The sequence below is a fragment of the Pelobates fuscus genome, chromosome 6, assembly GCF_036172605.1.
Source record: "Pelobates fuscus isolate aPelFus1 chromosome 6, aPelFus1.pri, whole genome shotgun sequence".
Taxonomy (NCBI): domain Eukaryota; kingdom Metazoa; phylum Chordata; class Amphibia; order Anura; family Pelobatidae; genus Pelobates; species Pelobates fuscus.
In genome coordinates, this window is record NC_086322.1 from 300,779,335 (window position 1) to 300,800,146 (window position 20,812).

General features: G+C 43.9%; 1 protein-coding gene across 3 annotated transcripts in view; it reads right to left on the reverse strand.

The window, feature by feature from the left end:
- Nucleotides 1-8,679, reverse strand: part of LOC134615159 (cadherin-like protein 26) — an 86,191-nt gene extending 77,512 nt beyond the window's left edge. For 2 of the 3 annotated variants that reach the window (XM_063459613.1, XM_063459615.1), the window contains exon 1: nucleotides 8,617-8,679. In XM_063459613.1, coding sequence (XP_063315683.1) covers nucleotides 8,617-8,664 — 48 coding nt within the window. In that variant the 5' untranslated portion in view covers nucleotides 8,665-8,679. The remainder of the gene's footprint in view (nucleotides 1-8,616) is intronic. The other variant, XM_063459614.1, reaches the window with a different exon arrangement.
- Nucleotides 8,680-20,812: the final 12,133 nt, after the last annotated feature.

The following is a 20,812-nucleotide window of genomic DNA, read 5'->3' on the forward strand; positions in this document are numbered from 1 at the left end:
ATCGCATTTGTTCGCCATCCGTGGCGAACGCGAACACGCTATGTTCACCGGGATCTATTCGCCAGCGAACTGTTCGGGACATCACTATATCTTATGTAAATAGTTTTTGTTTTTTTTATAAATTACAGCATACCATTAAAAGAACACTACCGTAACTGCTTCCGTAAATATATTGCACTGCAAGGGGAACACACTGGAACTTTGTATTTTAGCATACACACTGAAAATATGCACAAATAATGGAAATAGAAAAACAACACGTGTTATACTATTACCTGCATGGGGGCAAGCCATGTTTCACAATGAGGAAGGCTGAGGAGGTCACTGACAGTCACTCAAAATAAAATCACAGCCAGCAGCTTGTCTTCATCAAGTATTAATAATAAATCAATCGGGGGGGCGGAGCCAGCGCCCGAGCGAGCAGGACGCGTTTGGGACCAGCTCCGTGTCTCAGTGCGGGCAAAGTGCGGCTGGGGACGACAAAACCCACGCTTCTCGGCTCCAACTGCCACAGACTATTCCCCGACGATATGGGGAAGAAGTCTAAGAAGATGCGCTCGGACCCGGGCTCGGGTTCCCGAGATATCGGCACCTTTATGCGCACGGCCGTGCGACATGATGCCGCCAAGATGGCGCCCGCTGTGGCCTACACACCGCTGTCGTCGTCAGAGGACAGCAGCACAGCAGACATCTCCCCTCCACCGAGGAGGCGAATAGAGCCACAGGCTCATGCAGGACCGGAAGACTCAGCCCCATCCACTAAGGCTGACATCAAAGCCCTAATGAAAGAAATCCAGGCTATGTTCAATGCCGACATGGCACCGGTCCGTGAAGCTGTATCAACCCTCACAACACGTGTACAAGCAGTGGAGGAGAGCACAGAAAGCTGCAAAACAGCACAGTCAGCTACAGACACAGCCATAGCAACGCTGCAGAAACAATGTGCCGACCACCAAGCCCAAATAGCCACCATGGAGGACAAAGCCAGGGCACGCAACCTGAGAATAAGGGGAGTGCCAGACACGATCTCAGGAGCAGAGCTCCCTCACTACTGCAGGAGACTCCTTACCACTCTCCTCATGCCCAAGCAGACCAAACAGCTAGTGGTGGATTCCTGCTTCAGACTGCATAATGCAACCAACGCAAATCAAGAGGTACCCGGGGATGTTTTGTTGAAACTGGTGCGGGACTCTGACCGTGGGGTTATTATGGGTGCAGTCAGGGGTACCCCCACAATATCGTTTGAGGGAGCGCAACTGGCGTTTTACCGGGACATTTCAAGGCATACCCTGACATGGCGTCGATCCCTAAAACCAATCACCCAGCTCCTTCAGGACAATGCGGTCACATATAAATGGGGCACACGCCGCCTGATTGCCAATAAAGCGGGCAAGACGTTTGCCATCTCACACCCTACTGAAGCACCGACCTTCCTGAAATCCCTGGGCCTGCCAGAGGAGAGCACACCGCCGCCTGGCCGCATAGCTTGGAATGTAGCAAACATCACCCCATTCGGGCCCAGAAGAGAGGCACCTGAGGCAACCGACCTCCCACCCTGAACTCTCTGACGGCATCTACCTGTGCCATATTGTTCCACATTATCTAGTTAATTCTATATTTAACTCTTCTGTTGCTTGTTCATATGTTTTTTAACCCTATTTCACTGGCTCCGTAGGCTTTAGACATAGCCATGAGTTTATGCCTTTCCTCCCCCACCTCCTCCAGTGGGCGCAAGCGATACACCTGTTATTCTACAGCCAATTGTTAACCCCTCGTAAAACCACAGCCGCCCATCGCAGCGCTATGCGCCATGCCTAACCCCTTGGATATAGACGGCTAACCACCTGCTTTCTTTCCCTACCAGCGCCTCCTTAGAAGTACAAACAGACCGCGCTATAATATTTAGCCCTAAGGCGCAAGAAGCCTAATGTGAACGCCCCCCACTCCCTACGCCTCATAGTAGCCCACAGATGAACCTGGGTGTCTTGGCCCATAATCAAAAAATTGAGTAGGCTTAGCCGAGTGATGTATAGCCAGCTATGTCGTTTTGTTAACCAGTTACTCACGTGACATGTTGTATTATCTGCATAAACTCACAAAAATAAAGAATTAAAAAAAAAAAAAAAATAATAAATCAATCACCCACTAAGCGCTCAGTGAATACTTTTCTGCAACCTAGTTTTCTACCCCTACCCTTACCTATTGTGTCACTGTAAACCCCCTAGAATGTAAGCTCAATAAGCAGGGACCTCAACCCCTCGGTTTCTGTTCATCCAACTTGTCTGGTTAAATTACGTGTCTGTTAGTCCACCCGTTGTACAGCGCTGCTGAATTTGTTGGGCGCCTTATAAATAATAATAAATGTAATAGAGGGCACACAAACTAAATCTGTTACAAACAAACCCATGAGTACTGGCTGTGACAGATTGTACACACAGCCTGACCAGCTGACAGCATAATCAAAAGGTTACACACAAGTCAAGGCTGTTTCATTAAAGGGACACTATAGTCACCAAAACAACTTTAGCTTAATTAAACAGTTTTTGTGTATAGACCATGTCCCTGCAGTCTCACTGCTCAATTATCGGCCATTTAGGAGTTAAATCACTTAGTTTATGAACCCTAGTCACACCTCCCTGCATGTGACTTGCACAGCCTTCCTAAACACTTCCTGTAAAGAGTCATCTAACGTTTTACCTTCCTTTATTGCAAGTGCCGTTTAATTTAGATTTTCTTATCCCCTGCTAAGTTAATAGCTTGATAGACCCTGCAAGAGCCTTCTGTATGCGATTAAAGTTCAATTTATAGAGCAAGAGATAAAATTGTTTAAGGTAAATTACATCTGATTGAAAGTAAAACCAGTTTTTTTCATGCAGGCTGTGTCAATCATAGCCAGGGGAGGTGTGGCAAGGGCTGCATAAACAGAAACAAAGTGATTTAACTCCTAAATGGCAATGAATTGAGCATTAAAACCTGAGAGGCATGATCTATACACCAAAACTGCTTCATTAAGCTCAAGTTGTTTAGGTAGCTATAGTGTCCCTTTAACTTTCATCAAAAACCAAACAAAAAAATTAAAACATGCTACGTTAACCCCTGGAACGAGTTAAGCCTGGATAGACAACGAACAAGCAAAAACCTTCACACCCTAAAACATATTGAGGCTTCATCTCTTCAAACAAATAATAGCTGTCACACTGACACTTCTATTAGAATGAACAATGCTACTTATGTGAGACATTTTTAGCTTTGCAATGTTGCTGATACTCTGAAATAGTATGAGGTTTAATTCTAACAATGGCCTGTGATAAAAGGTTAACGCAGCACACAATGAGTCAGGTGGGGCATCCACCTACACAAGTCTTATTTTAGTAAATACACACTTGGTGTTGGGTCTTTGAAGATATGTATTATTTTATATACAGAGAGCGTCTGTTTATTAGATTACATCTTCGAGAATGACCTGGTCTTTCACTGACTGACTGTTGGGGACTGAATAGACACCTGGCTTCAAGCAGACATTGTGCCACTTGTGCGGACTGACACACAATCCCAGAATGTCACTGTCAGTTAGCTGCACAGACTACAAAACAGTGTGATAGTGCAAAGAACGCAAAGCAAACTTCAAATAGAAGCTCAAAATAGATGATCTGGAAAAATGTCATCTATTTTTTCAGTTCGACTGTTTTAGCCTTAAATTTGAAAATCACTTTGAATTCTTACTTTAGTGAATAACTGTAAATCTACCTTTTATTTATGGAAAGTCAATAGTTAAAGTCATTGTTAAACACATGTATGGACGTAGCGGGGAATTTTGATGCAAATAAGATAACATAGCCGACCCCAAATATCCCCACCAATAACGACAGACACTGAATTTGGATGAAACAGGCCACAGCATTTAGTAAACATAAGACTGTAGGACTCATCCAACCTTTATTAACTTTATCATTTAATTATAACCAGAGATAATACATAAATAATCCATAACTTAACATATAAATTAACACCTAGGCCCTACATACCGTATATACTCGAGTATAAGCCGAGTTTTTCAGCCCATTTTTTGGGCTGAAAAACCCCAACTCGGCTTATACTCGAGTCAAGGTCTGTATTATGGCAATTTGCATTGCCATAATACAGACCGGGGGAGAGGGGGGCTGGCAGAGCTGTACTTACCTGTTCTGCAGCTCCTGTCAGCTCTCTCCTCCTCCGCGCCGTCCGTTCAGCACCTCGGTCAGCTCCCAGTGTAAGTCTCGCGAGAGCCGCGGCTCTCGCGAGACTTACACTGGGAGCTGACAGAGGGAGCTGCACGGACGGCGCGGAGGAGGAGAGAGCTGACAGGAGCTGCAGAACAGGTAAGTACAGCTCTGCCAGCCCCCCTCTCCCCCCCCACTGAACTGCCACTGGACCACCAGGGAAGGAGAGCCCCCCTCCCTGCCATGTATCAAGCAGGGAGGGGGGACGAAAAAAAAAAAAAATAAGAAATAATAATAATAAAAAAAAATAATAATAAAAAAAAAAAAAAAAAAAAAAGGGGGTATAAGGACCACTGTGGGAGGGGGGGGGGGTATAAGGACCACTATGGGAGGGAGGGGGGGGATAAGGACCACTATGGGAGGGAGGGGGGGGATAAGGACCACTATGGGAGGGAGGGGGGGATAAGGACCACTATGGGAGGGAAGGGGGGGATAAGGACCACTATGGGAGGGAAGGGGGGGATAAGGACCACTATGGGAGGGAGGGGGGGATAAGGACCACTATGGGAGGGAGGGGGGGATAAGGACCACTATACCACTATGGAAGGGAGGGGGGTGGGATAAGGACCACTATGGGAGGGAGGGGGGTATAAGGACCGCTATGGGAGGGAGGGGGGGGATAAGGACCACTATGGGAGGGAGGGGGGGGATAAGGACCACTATGGGAGGGAGGGGGGGATAAGGACCACTATGGGAGGGAAGGGGGGGATAAGGACCACTATGGGAGGGAGGGGGGGATAAGGACCACTATGGGAGGGAGGGGGGGATAAGGACCACTATACCACTATGGAAGGGAGGGGGGGATAAGGACCACTATCGGAGGGAGGGGGGTGGGATAAGGACCACTATGGGAGGGAGGGGGGGAGAAAAGGAACACTATGGGAGGGAGGGGGGGATAAGGACCACTATGGGAGGAAGGGAGGGGGGGATAAGGACCACTATGGGAGGGAGGGGGATAAGGACCACTATGAGAGGGAGGGGGGGGATAAGGACCACTAGGGGAGAGAGGGGGGGATAATGACCACTAGGGAAGGGGAGGGGGAAGTAAGGACCACTAGGGGAGGGGAGGGGGAAGTAAGGACCACTAGGGGAGGGGTGAGTCAGGACCACTGGGGGAGGGGGGTGAAGGAACACGGGGGTGGGGAGGTAAGGACCACTGAGGGAGGAGGAGGGGAGGTCAGGACATATGGGGGGGGCAAATATCCTTGCACCGGCCCTGCACACACTGCATTCATACACACACTGCATTCATACACACTCTGCACTCATACACACACACTGCACTCACACACACTGCATTCATACACACACACACTGCATTCATACACACACACACTGCATTCACACACACACACACTGCACTCATACACACGCTGCACTCATACACACGCTGCACTCATACACACACTGCACTCATACACACACGCTGCACTCATACACACACACGCTGCACTCATACGCACACACTGCATTCATTATACACACACTGTAAATAAATATTCAATTAATATATTTTTTTTAGGATCTAATTTTATTTAGAAATTTACCAGTAGCTGCTGCATTTCCCACCCTAGTCTTATACTCGAGTCAATAAGTTTTCCCAGTTTTTTGGGGAAAAATTAGGGGCCTCGGCTTATATTCGGGTCGGCTTATACTCGAGTATATACGGTACTTTACATAAACATCCTTGCCAATGAACGAGACCATGTGCCTAGGCACCAACTTGCCCACTGGGTTCTCGCCTCCCCCCTCGTCCAAACCAAATTCCCTTTTCCTTTCAATGCTTACCACCATCCGGCTTTTAGCTTGGTGGGTACGTCCAAGTCGGTAATTGAAAAGTTTACCCTACAGAGCAGGGGAGGGTGAGACCCACCTTGAGTATCTCCTTACATTCCATGTGATAGCCCCCAACACCTATTGGCAAGGACATCCCCCCACCACAACCCCGCTGTTTTAAGTCTAAATCTGCGGGGGCCCCACCCCAACAACCCAAGGCCTTTTCCACCGCTTCCTGGATAGCAAGATTAAAAAGGTTGAACCCGACCTTAACCCCCAGTACAAACTTAGAGACCTTTCTATTCAATTTAATATGGCAGCGTTCCATGGTTCTTTGATTATGGTCCCGCTGCCAGTAGTTACGGGAAATGACCTCCAACCAGATGAGCCGCACGTCCGGGAATAGAACCAAGACGCGCGCCAAGTCCCTCTTAATAGCATCAGCCAACCCCAGATAGGCATTGTCCCAAGATCATTACCCCCCAGGTGAATAACTAGAACGCTCGGCGCATCCAGAAGGCAGGAGAGCAGAACCAGCCCCGGGGGGAGCCGAACCCATCTGGTGCCAAACCAGCGAACCTCTGCTTCAGAAGGTGTAAAACCCAATAGCTCACCTCCCGGATGGACAGCCGCTCGCCTCCTGGCCTAGAATGCATACGAGTGCCCGATCACCCAAACCGTGGGGGGAGTTCCACCTGTAGAGACAAAAATTAATTCAGGAGGCGGGAAGGGCGAACATATGAGACAAAACGCCCAGATGCCTACCTACCTATCCTCTAAACTGCTTGCGCCGGCATACCCAACCTGGAAGCCTCCGTGGCAGCGCCTATTTTAAATGAATGCACACAATACTCTCTGCTAACCCGAATAAACTAAAAATGCGAAAGAAAACTCCCATCCTCATGCACCAAAAGAGGGCCCGCGGATATCGTGTGCAGATCGCAGAACTCCCTAAAGGAAGCAACAGGGCAAATAGTCAAACCTGGGACAGCACCCACTAACCCTTCCCAAGGACATCCGTTGGATCATAAATGCAATATGAACTGCAGAGCACTGAACATCGGAAAACAACACCCCGCCACCACAGCGCCTACTAGGGCTTACCAATTCCCCAATCCGCATCGCCCCAAAAAATGCCAGGGCATAGGCCAACGCAAAAGACTGTAGGACCCCTCTCCACCCCCCAATAGCAGCACAGCCGTGCCCCGTGTGGCCCACTTACCACCGCCGGCCCGCTCACTGGTCCGCCGACCATGTGGGGCCTGGGAGGGCCTCCCAGACGCCCCAGGCTGCACAGTTCTTCTTCTGGCGTGGGTTCCTTCAGAAGGAGCAGGCTGCGTGTCAGATGGAGCGGACATGTGGGCCTGACGGCACCTCGGGTGCGGGCTCCGTCTCCTATACCGGGCCCAAGATGAGGCAACAGGGCTTATTCTAGCAGGAGCGCTGTAGCTGCATGGGAGGCCCTAGTAGAGGCCTGGCCGCGGGGGTGGGGGGACCTACACCGGCAGCCAAGCTAGGGTGGAGTGAGCAAATTGCTCACGAAGGTACCTACCCCCATCCAGGGCAGCTGCAGCTCTGAGGGCAGATAGGATTGCTTCCTCATCCATCCTCAAGCAGAAAAGTTTTCCAGGCCCAGGACAAACAGGAGCAGAGGAAGTTGTTTGCTGGCCCGTCTCAAAAGAGGCACTGAGATAAGATGGTCCCTGCCCCACTCCCAAACCCACAACCACTCCCATAAACACATACAACCAATCACAAGCATCCATCCCCACACTCATACTTATGCCCTTGTCCGCTTAGCTGAGCTATCTCCCCAGGGCCTGGTCTGCACACACCAGTCAAGCCACAAGACTTGCTTTTCTCACAGAAATCTCACTTTTGCAGTGAGGTTACTACCGCAAAGGATTCTGGGTGGGCATATGAAATTTAGTTATTCCATGTTAACATGGATTCCTTGAGGTTTATGTTTGATTTATACAACAGCTTTCATACACAATTTAGAAAGAGATACAAAGCCAGTGAACCACTCACAGACAGCTGTTTCGTAGTTAATGCGAATTCAGCATGAGGCTGGTTACTAGTTTGCTAGGAAGGCTTGGTGTTATTTGCAGAGCACAACCCAAGAAAGTTATTGTGGGGAAAAAGTAATTGAAAACCCTTTCCACCTGAAGTTGGTGGACTGTCAATACATTATTAAACAAAGACCTGCACACAAAAGTCAAGCCATAAGATTTGCTTTTCCTACAGAAATCACAAGTTTGCAGTGATGTTACTACTGCAAGGGATTTTGGGTGGGCCTATGCAAATTAATTCAACAGAGAGTCACATTTTTGCCTTATTATTCCATTTTAAACATGGAGTCCTTGAAGTTTATGTTTTAATCCATGAATGGGCTAGGGATTCCTTTATACATTGTACTAACTAGATAAAATTGTGCAAGACATGTCCACTTTAAATTTACTTTGTATGAATCATCACAAACACACAACTGTGGTAGTTATGATATTTGTAGAAGCATTAGTTCCTGCACAGACAGAGAACATTGTTAATGAGAAAAGATACATGACATAGCATACTGTACCTCAATGTAGCAAAGAGTTATTGTCACCTGGGGCTTAGAATGGTACATTTCTGAGCGTAGGATAGGCAAGGATTGCAGACTGTCCCACTCATCAAAGCTACATTTCTCTCAACACAGTCCTCAAGCTCCTGCCAGCAATGTTCAGAACTACTGTGAGGGACAAACATCTAAAAAAAAAAAAAAATGTTTTCCAAATACTAAATTTAGTGTAGTGATTTATTACGCACATCAAAAATAAATAAATTTTAAATATCGTCACAACCTGTCTTTGGTGTCACTGGCGTACCTGAGTGCAATCCGCACAGTAATTAACAATATATACAAAAATAAAGGATAAACTCACAGGTGTTTAAATAGTAAAGTAAATGCTTCGGTTTATTGTACCAACAACATTACATAATGTTTAGACCCCAGCGGATCTTGAAAGATATTGATAAAGACCCTCTGGAGGTTAAAACTTTGATCGAAACCATTATGTAATCCTGTTGGCACATTAAACCAAAGCACCTACTTCACTACTAAAAAGACCTCCGAGTGCATCCTATATTTTTGGTATTAATATAAAAATAAAAAACACAAATGCACAAAATACAAAGCATGAAAAAGTATGTTTTCCCTTACAGCGCCAGTAAATCTTGGGTCAAGTCTAGTTCAGTTTAGATACCTCTAGTCATGATGAACAGTTCCTCTGTGGGTTTCTTTTAGGACTTGTGTCGGAGAATCATGAGCCTCAAGTCACTTTGTAAGCAGTAGCACTTTAAATGCAATCTGTCAACTAGTAGCGAGATTCAACCTAAATATCTGGGCCCTAAAGGACTTTGAAGGGAAACTATAATGCCAAGAAAACAAACTCATTATCCTGGCACTATAGCTTCCCCCTCTGTCAAGTCAAGTCGTTGTCCCCCCACCCCCGCCACAGTGCAAAAGGGATTAAACACCCCTTCTGTCACTCTTAACTGAGTCCAGCGCTGATATGTCCGCCTTCGCTCCACCCACGCTGATATCAGGGGGAGGGGGACTATTGCACTAATGCACACTTGCTTTAGGATTTCCCCATATAAACACATTACTTTCCTATAGGGTTTCCGGTGACACTGTTAGTCCTCATGCATAGCGTGAGGATGTCCAGCATCAGTTAGGCGAACAAAAGTCACCTAACGATCTGGTAGACAGACACTAGAGGAGGAGTTAACCCATAAAAGGTCATTATTGCAGTTTATTAAAAACTGCAATAATTAGCTTTCCAGGGTGAAGGGTGCTGGGACACTGCATCTAGACCACTTCAACGAGCTGAATTGGCCTGGGTGCCTATAGCGTCCTTTTAATTTGTTGCATTTATTGTTTTTAAACATTTCTAAATATTGTAATCCGTATTTCAGGATTTGAGTTTCTATCCTTGCACCCTGAGGTTAAAGGGACACTGTAGGCACCCAGACCACCTCAGCCCATTGAAGTGGTCTGGGTGCAGTGTCCCTTTGGCACTTAGTGCTGCAATGTGAAACATTGCAGTTCCAGAGATACTGTAATGTTTACATTGCAGCTCTAAGTCTGCCTCCAGTTGCTGTCTCTCAGACAGCCATTGGAGGCGCTTCCTGCATTGTAATGGACTTTTGGTCCTCGCTGTGCATGAGGACATCCAGCGACAGATTTTTTTCCTATAGAAAAGCATTGATTCAATGGGGGGCGCGAAGGATGGGGGAGGCAGGTGGAGCAATAGTGTCAGGAATACAGCTTTGCTGTGCCAGGAATACAGCTTTGAAGTTAGAGTAAACACTGCAGTCAGAGCTTTTTAATTATATAAATATAATTCTACAGATGGAGAGCTTTTGGTTTAGATTCTTGGAAATCAGTTTGTTTCAGTCAACTTAAGGGGAATAGCTTTTTAAAATGTACTTTATTTACTGAAATAGCAGTAACCAATTTTATTAATTTGGTGCATTTTGATTAATATTTACTAAAGTTACCAAGTACTCTTCTGAAGATCAATTAAACTCAACTGCACTGAAGTGGAACTGAACAAAATAGCTCAGGAATTGACTCCTAATCAGGCAGTGAAGGGAAATGATCAGACCCAGACACGTCATGTTAAAATAAAAACATTACAAACCGTTCTTTCTAGTTGATTCTGGACACAAACTTCTCTAGAGAGCGTTCCCAGCCTTGAGATGGTGCTGCAAGGGATCTGATAGATGCTAACATATGGCATTTACTGACGGCTACTTCATTAAACTACTTAGCACTTTTTGAAAACCTGGATACCCAATTTTGCTCTCCTCCTTTTTCCCTGCCTGGATGCCACCTGGGGAGGGGTGTGTGTGCCTCCTGGTCAACCAGAAGTCCAACCCATTTCCTCCTATTCCCCTTTCTCTCAATTATTCTCTCCTACTCATTTCCTTCCCACTTAAGACCAAACTTAGTATCAAATATTATGACATTTACCATAGTCACATTATTCACTTGTTACCAAATATTTTATTCAAATATGTTCAATAAACACTTTAATTACAGAACTAAAAATAGAATAACAATGTAGCAGCAATTAGTGCTATGATACACCAGGAAACCTTATAAACCAGGAAAGGCATGGATACATTCTAATATAATGAACTGCATAATTGTCCCTCATTCCATGAGCAGGAGGTCCGAAACCCATTGGGTGTTTGGTGTGACCTTTCTTCGTTTGTTACTTTTTGTTTTGGGTTGATTAAACCGCCTGTGGACTTTGAGTGCTTGTAGTGGCGTTATTTCTATTTTTTTGTTTTTGGTTATGATAATACAGTTGTTCTCGATTACTCAGGCAGTTCCACACTGCCAAGCCCTTCATATCCCTGCACAACTGCTTCGGTCAATCCCAGCCTCTTAAAATAACACTTCTAGTGCCACAAGTAGTGTGCCCACTGTTACTCTGCTTGGAGGGAGCCCCTTAATATAAAAAGGAAATTTGCATCCAATAGAAATGGAACTGGGGATTGGAATGATTCATGACAATGGGAGCTGGACACCTATTGGCAGACTTCTTATTGGAGGGTTAACACATAAAATTGGTCATGGGTTTTGGGAGCCTACGTAGAGAAATGGATAAGGAACTTATACGTTCTGACTGCTCCTTTATATAAATAGAAGATCCCTGTTGTAATTAGGGCTACTAGGGACTTCTGCTATAAAATGAAATGCTCAGTTGCTACACAGTGGGTAAATGCATATGAGGGAGTGTAGGGACATCTTCAGGTTACTGAGAGGTCCACAACCAACCACATTTATATTAAAATCTTCCTATTAAATGGTAAGGGGACAAAATAGTCCAGCTCTGCATGTTGAATGTTCACGAGTCACTCAATATGTGTGATATTGCCAATATATTAATGGGTATTCAGCTGTTGATAATTAGCCACATCCCTGAGCGTTGCACTGAATTTCCAAAACACTAATTAGTCCAAATCAAATAAAAAATTGCTCAGTCCACATGGTGACAATTTCCCCCAAAACATGAAAAACATCCGGCAAAGCACGGTAAGGAGTAAATATAACAATTGTCACAAAACAAGTTACACAGAAACCAGACATAAAAGAGATGGCAGGACCCTGTTCAGACTAGTTTGTTGCACGAGCCAAGCCCAAGTCAGACAAATAGGAGCCAGGGGCCCACAAGATGAAATCATGGGACGTGGAGAGGAATTCTGAGAAACCCTCAGACTGACACGAACCGATGTGTAAGATCAGCACGGATATAAATGGAGTAGACAAAATACAAGTACCATTTTTAATGCGCCCTTCAGTTACTCAATGTACAAGTTCAACAATTTCATTTATGGGAGAAACGACAACCGAAGCATTTAAAGGGACTTATTTACTAAGCCACAAGCAGGCACTCCTAAGCTTTTCAGTGACAGATTTCAGCTGCTTCAGGGTAAACTGAATCAGCCTTAAAAAATTTAAATCCGTCTGGCGTTTCACTGTGACTTGCACATAAAAATGTCTTCTGAGAACGATTCAGGTAGTAAATCACATAAAAGTCAATTGGAGGGATTTACCATGCAGACATTAAAATGTGTCCCCAGGAACTAGGAAGCGAGATTTTCTTAACCCTGCCCTTATTACATAAAACTAAGAAACAACTGGGGTAAGGTGAAAATCACTTAGAAACATCCAATTAGCCTCGTTAGAAAAACCTCCATTAGATTTCAGGCTTTTCAACTCACCACTTTGTGAACGAAGCTCTAGATTTGCCCCACTGCCAAGAACAAGTTCCAAGCATTTTTTCTTAGAGACACTTACCTCCATCATAGCTTCCTCATTAGACATTCAGAATATGAACCTGCTGACAGAGAAGCATTAATTCAGAATGCCTGTTGGAGTAACAGATACACAATCCTGTCTTAACTTTATTGTAAATATGTCCAGGTTATTGTGTGGAGCACTTAGTAATTAAATATATTACTTTAAAATGCTTTTTACATTTGTGTAAATATGTATTTAAAGTGCCACTTTGATAAGATACAACTAATTAAAATATGTCAAACAATATACAGTATACGTAATATTTTATACATTTATCCCTTTAACCCCTTAAGGACACATGACATGTGTGACATGTCATGATTCCCTTTTATTCCAGAAGTTTGGTCCTTAAGGGGTTAAAATGCCAGTAAATAAAATGCATACAATAAAAAAAAAAATAAAAAAAAGTTTTCAAATGGTAGTGATTATAGTGCAAGAAAAATATAGTCAACAACTACAATTTCAAACACTTTTTTAATGCACTTTGTTTACTGGCATTTTAAAGGGACAAATTAAAAAAGTTTTATGCACTCTATATATTGTTTGGTATAATTTAATAAGTTGTACCTTATAAAATTGGCACTTTAAATACACATTTACACAAATTTAAAAAGGATTTTTAAGTAATCTATTTCATTATCAAGCGCTCCACCATATACTCCACACATTTTATTTAACCCTTTTAACTACTAAAGGAGTAACTTATTAGGTGTTTTGAGCAGCTAATTAAAACATAAAAAGTATACATATATAAGAACAAATCTAATGTCCAGGTTATTCACTAATGTGCAAATTTTTGGGAATTCAAAGTAAATTCCACATTTCAAGCTAAAATAACCAAACTTGCAAAAACTGCTAAGTCGTCCATGTTTTTCGTATCAGCCATATTGGCCTAGAATTTGAAATCCATGTTGAAGACCTAACAATTTTTACTTTACTGAACACTCCTGCCAGCTTTCTCCTCTGGCCCTGTCAGCTATGGGTTACAGAGAATGCTGACTTACCTCCATTTCAGCTTTCTTTCTATAAGAACAGCCACTCCGTGTTGGAATAATGCGGTTCTCCTAGGACCTTATCAGGACATCATGTTTATGGAAGCAAGGTGACATATGATTTTATTGTGCCTTCCTGCCATTATTATCTCTCACCACTTCCAATGAACCACGATTTATCTACATACATACCTTTTAAATATCCTCACTGCTACAAAAAAGAGAGAACTTCCAGAATAAGTTTCCAAAGGCATCCCCTAGTGGTGCCATAAAACCATCCCATTGTGGGCTCTGACCCCTGGTGACAGAGGACCTTGTCCTTTAGGGAACAGTGGTTCTATCCGGTCGTAACCAGAGCTGGTAATCTATATGGTGATAACCTCAGATGGAGGGAGTTGGCCTATTATACCCCTAGGAACTTGCCCCTAGCCATTTGCTCAGTTTATCGCAGACATTTGAGCACCAGGGTTGAGAATGTGTCCAGCTGTCTCTGGCATGTTGCCACTGCGTCTCTGTAGTCTCTCACTAGGTCCTCACACTGTTTAACACGTCTGTAATGCCTTGTACTGTATAAACACAATGCTTGTTGTACACTAAGCCGATATAGTCTTGTCATTGCTATCAGTCCAGTGTTTGAGAATTCTTCACTTTATCCTGTATCTGGCTGATATCATGGAACAAGCTCAGACTGCTAGGCGAGCTGTGGTAGCTCAGGGAGGTCCATGGTGGCATGCGGAAGTGATGGGTGCAGTGGTAGGTTCAGGTCTGGATCCAAAGTCAGGGACCAGCCACCCTGATCTGTTCTAGTACAAAAATGATAATAAATATGATATATATTCAATATATAAAATATGCTTGGCCCATGTTTGCAACACAGGACATTCCATGCTATTAAATCTTAAAGTGCTTTGTGTGGTGTGGGAATATCACATTCACCGGAGTTATATTCAAGTCCATCAGGTAATCTTTGCTTTTTTTTTTTTTAAATTCTTTATTTTCTGTTGTGCAAGGTATAACAATAGGCTTACTCAGCCACGATAGCAGTCGTAAGCGGTGACAGACAATAATCAAAAACATAGCATATGAATAGACGGCACAATTTTTAGGTTTTGTTGAGAAAAAAACGTAGACAGTAGATTGACATATCAATTAACATGTGAGTTTTCCTGTCTGACATGCACAATATTAAGGAGTTGATATAACAAGAGTTAACCGTTGCTAGGGTTTAAGGACCACTCTAGTGCTAGGAAAGCATACTCGTTTTCCTGGCACTAGAGTGCCCTGAGGGTGCCCCCACCCTCAGGGACCCCCTCCCGCCCGGCTCTGGAAAGGGGTAAAAACTTACCTTTTTCCAGCGCTGGGCGGGGAGCTCTCCTCCTCCTCTCCGCCTCCGTTCCTCCCCGTCGGCTAGCTGCGCGCGCATTCAGCCGGTCACATAGGAAAGCATTCACAATGCTTTCCTATGGACGCTTGCGTGCTCTCACTGTGATTTTCACAGTGAGAATCACGCAAGCGCCTCTAGCGGCTGTCAGTGAGACAGCCACTAGAGGAAATAGGGGAAGGCTTAACTAATTGATAAACATAGCAGTTTCTCTGAAACTGCTATGTTTATAAAAAATTAGTTAACCCTAGCTGGACCTGGCACCCAGACCACTTCATTAAGCTGAAGTGGTCTGGGTGCCTAGAGTGGTCCTTTAAGATAAGTAGGTACTAGCTAGGGAGGTTATACATGTTAAGATTTGACATAGCAATATCCAGTAGTACGGTTTGCAGTAGCTTAAAAAAACAAAAAACAAACAACAAAAAAACACTATGTATGCTGGTTAGTGAGACTAACAGTAAGTTTACAGAATAGGGAGACTTAGTGAGGTGTCAGTAAAGCTTGGAGCGTAAACATGCAAAAAAATAAAATAAAATTATGTTAATCTGCTAAGGTATGCGTGGCTAAACGGTACATGCTAATGTCAAAGACAGAAAAAATTGAGTTCATGCTGGTCTATCTGTTTCCGCCTGTATATTGACTGTCTGCTGGTATTCATATAAACGGTATAAAAGAGTTTGCTAGGACTATCAAGTTGTTCTACACAGTGGTGTACAGTAACTAACATGTGAATCAGCGTGATGTGTACCGTGGAGAAATAACAATAAAGTTAACGCAAAGGCGAGGTTTACAGTAGATTATAGATTTCAGTAGGTAGTAAAACATGGCATTGACATGCTTGTGGTTAGTGGTGAGCATGTTAGACTAATCAAGCATATTATAAAATAGTTGCACTTAAGTTTATATTCATAGAGGAACATGTATTAGTGGTAGGTTGCCAGACACGCAGGCTAGTTGGCATGGGAATGGCCAGTAGCAGGCTGTCTAGGGACACAACCAGTGGGTGTGAGAAGACATAGTGATATTATGTAGAGATTAGGAATAGTTGCTTCGGTATGAGAAGGCACATTGATATCAAGCAGAGATTAGGAATAGTTGCGTCAAGCAAAACGTTAGAGCAATACTTAATGTGAGAGTCCTGTGTAGATTGTCCTTCTCAGCGTGGAAAGTTGTAGAGGGGATTAGTCAGAGAGAGTCAGTAGGGCAATATAACCGGGTGCACTGAGAGTCTGTGTTGTTGCTTAGGAGCCGTAAGCCAACTCCACAGTCCCGGCCCAGCAAGACAAGAGCACCACTGTTTGGTAAGGGGGCTAGTGGGGCTCCGCTGCCCCTTTCCGGTCCTCGTCGGGGGTCTGCTCCAGTTGTGACCCACAATGTGTGCAGTCTCTCAGCTACTCGAGGTGCAGCGTGGACGGTAGCGGGTAAGGCCGTGCTGCCTTGTGTACTGCCTGTCAGGTCTGGTGCGGCGCTTGTATGTCTTCTGTGTGTTCCTCCCGGTGTCGGATCACCACCATCAGGTATGTGGGCTGTCCTACCAGTATGCTTATGCATCTTTACTGGTCGGCTCCAGAAGACTGCCGCCTTGCTTTTTTTGTCGCTTTTCGGGTCTCTGGTTGCCTTTTGTCTGTTAGTTTCTCGAAGCCTCTGTCCCGCTGTGCGATTCGGTGCCTGTGGTGACTGTGTCATCTTCCGTGTGGTTCTGCTTAATTGAGTGTGCTTTCGGGTGTTGGGCACCATCACTGGGGACAGTAGAGCTTCCAGTTTCTCCCAGAATATTTGGAAGGCCCTGTCTATACGGCTCTCCCCCTCTGGCTTCTCGTTTAGGATGCTGAAGGAGCATGCTACCTCCTCCATTTTAGGAGCTTCTTCCACCGAGTTTCTCCTTTGCTTTACAGGCTTATTTCTGTGAGTCTGTGCTGTGTTGTCCCCGTTATCCAGGGGGGACCGGGATGACCCCCACCGGTCCATAGGGGGGGGAGGTTGTGCTACAAGCTTACTGTTAGACGTGTGCGTATGGCGGGAAAGCGTCCGCCTTTCTCCGCCACCTCCCTCTGTAGGCCCCAGTCTGCCTGGACATCGAGCGTGGTGTCCCTGGGTTCGGGTCGGTTTCCCAAGTCCAGTGGGCCCACTTGTAGGAGGGTGAGCGCAGTGCAGTTTGAGATATTCGCCGTTGTTATGCTCGGTGCACAGGAGCTGATTCAGAGCACGTCTGCCCTGTTCGCTAGTCAGGCTCCGCCCCCCCTTCTTTGCTTTTTTATTATTGGAAAGTCTCTATAAATTACTTCCTGTGAGGGTAGTCAGGGCATTCCTGTCACCATAACCACTTCACTGGGTTGTTTTAGTATCCTGAGTGGCCTTTTAATAAATAGATATCGCAGTAAAATAATTTGAAGGTGAGTGACACCCAGTGGTGGAAGCTGGGAGTTCTCCAAGTACAGCTGTGATGACACTAATTATCGATTCAGTGTTATTTACTGGACAACCACCATCTGTTAGATCTCTTTATCTGGTCTAATATATTAGATTAAATAAGATTTAGTAATTTTTTTTCTGTCAATCTATGGCAGCATTACTAATGGGTAGCTCATCCTCTCTTGGTTAATAGTACAGGAAATAGAAATAAAGATTATAAAATAAATCTCTCTCTAATCAGCAGTCTTTTATGGTCCTCATGGCTATTGGACACTTCCTATAGCATGGTTCTATATGTATTTTTTTTACATTTCTTATAAGTTTTGTGACAAATCTCCACTACTCCGACTGAGTACCTCTGCCCAGTTCGCTTCCTAGCTGCCATCATGGACCTGAAACGTTTCAGCCCCAGCCGCCAAAGTTTGGCAGAGGTCATGGAGGACTTCTTCCACCCTGGACCAGGCTGCATCTTTCTCCATCCAGGCAGGTAACGTCCCCTCTGCCTTTGCCTCTTTAGCTCCTCTCCCAGGCAGATATTAACACTTCACTTCTGTCTACATTGTGTACAGCTACTGCCTTTACAAAGGCACTTGTGAATCTCAGGCCTGCCTAGCTCTTATTTTAATATGTCCAAGAAATCAGAACCAAAGCAGCCAGCCAACAGGTCCAAAGACGATTACGGAGATCCCTGAATAAAGCGACCAGTACACAATGGAACTAACACACACAGCTTTATGTTCACCCAGGACTAGCCCATATTCACATTACATTAAACGTATGGGGACAAACTCAATTTAATAAAATTAAGCATATCATATAGAAAAATATACCGGGACTCATAACACTAATATATTCATAAAAAGAGGTGGGGAAGACAATAACTAACAAGAAGTATCAGCCCTGATGGCATGAATGTTGAATGGCAATATTTACAAGGATTTAGGATGTTCAGAGACAGTGTCTAGCTTACTTCAGATTAGAAAATAAATAAATAAATAAATAAAAATCAACTTCTGCTACGTATCACAGAATTTGGATGGTTTCCCTGAATGGGCTCAATCCAGAAATTGTCAACTTCTAGCCCCTTCTTGTTGATGTTCTAGAATTCCTCCAGTATGGCCTTGGTAAGGCTTTAAGTCTCACAACACTTCATTTACAGATTTCACTGTTATCAGTTCTTAAGGGTGTCCAATGGTTCTTAGAACCTATGGTTGCAAGATTTAGGACTCATGAAAATCAGACATCCATTAAGGACATGGTTGCCACAATGGGATCTTCCCTTAGTCCTTAGGGCTCTATCTTCTCCTCCATAAGAACCCATCCAAGACATTTCGGATTACCTCCTCACTTTAAAAGCCATTTTATTAGTTGCTGTAACCTCAGCCAGATTATTATTGGAATTTCAGTCCCTTTCGAGCCTGGACCTGTATACTATTTTTCATCAAGATATCGTCCTTCACAGTACTCCTGAATTCAGGCAGAAGATTATTTCGGAATTTACGTTTATTCCTTATTCACAAAATGGATGAACAAGCTCATTGGCACACTTTGCATGTGGTGAGTTGTCCTTCAGTTTACTTACAAAAGAACTAAATGACTCTTTTTTTACATAGTTCCTGGCAAACCGATTTGAGCAGATGGATAGAGACCATAAAGCGTATTAGACTGAAAATATTGAAATCCAGAATGGAATTAAGGCTAATTCCACTAGGTCTCTCTCTACACTTTGTTTGCAACTGCAGCAAAGATTACTGTTGAGAGCATTTGCAAGGCAGCAACTTGGACTTCAGTTAATTCACTTATGAAGCATTATTGTCTTGATGCCAGGGCTGCTGAGGACGCTCAGTTTGGTTGTGATGTCCTCAATTCTGTTATTTGAATTAAAAACTGTACTTTTGCATTTGCAAATGCGTGTTTTGTGTATATTTTAGGTCCCACCCATTATGAAAGGGTCTTCGCTTGGGTATTACCCATTAGGGATGCTGCCATGAATTTTCCAGGAATATGGAAGTTTTATATTTATACTAACCGTAATTTTTGGTTCATAGATCTAGGGCAGTGTCAGTGTCTCCCCCTCCCCCTCATGGACTTGTTAGTAGATTGAGGGTTAGTCTCTTTATAATCTTTGTTTCTATTTCCTGTCCCATCATTCGAGAGGGGAGGAGCTACCCTTTAGTGATACAGTCATGGATCTATCCAGGAAAAGAAAATTACAGTTAGTATGAATACATTTTACTTATTTATTACTACTCTTTCCAAGGACTGAAGATTTATGAGCCTCAATGTTAACATTTGAAGGAAACTCAGCAATACAAAATAGCATTTCTAAGTAAAACATTTCTTAGTGTGTTTGTGCCATGGATGCCCGCTATTGCAGGTCTATGGCCTTATGCCGATTTGCAATGATAAGAAATCATGGGTATACAATTTACATCTAAATAAAATGTAGGCTAATTTTAATATATATATATATATACACACACATATACAGACACACTTACATACACACATATATATTTATATAGCTTTCAGGGTGATGGCATTCATGTATGGAAGAAGAGGCAAGTATGCCATCTTGTGGCCTGATGAGGAATTACTATCTTTAGAATTGAAACTCCAGTATATAGTCTAGCCTATGGTGACGCCTCACCATAGATATATCCTTGGATGACACCTCACCATATTCTTGGATAGGGCAGACGGTGGAAGAGAAAATACAAAAACCAACAACTTATTGCTCCAACTTGCAGGTCATGTGATCAGTGATCTCAAACCAAAAATAAATGTGCTAACTCAGAGATAACATGTCTACATGAAATCTTCCAAACTTGCTGACACTGGTCATGTGCTGTGTTACTGCCATTATTTTATTAAACAACAATTAGCAAAATAGATAGGACAGATTCTATAAGTAAATGCCAGAGAGCCAATGCACTGCCCATATTTGGCGACTAGCCGACTAGAAAAGCCCCCAGACGATCATTTTATTATAAGCAAACTTTAACTAGGAATAAAAGGTCACATGTTTAGCGCGGAGCACAATGACAGGTGCAAAGAGTGGAGCCTATAACATTGACTGACATGGATCCAACACAGAGGTCTTCAGTTCCAGGATAGAGGTAAACACAATGGC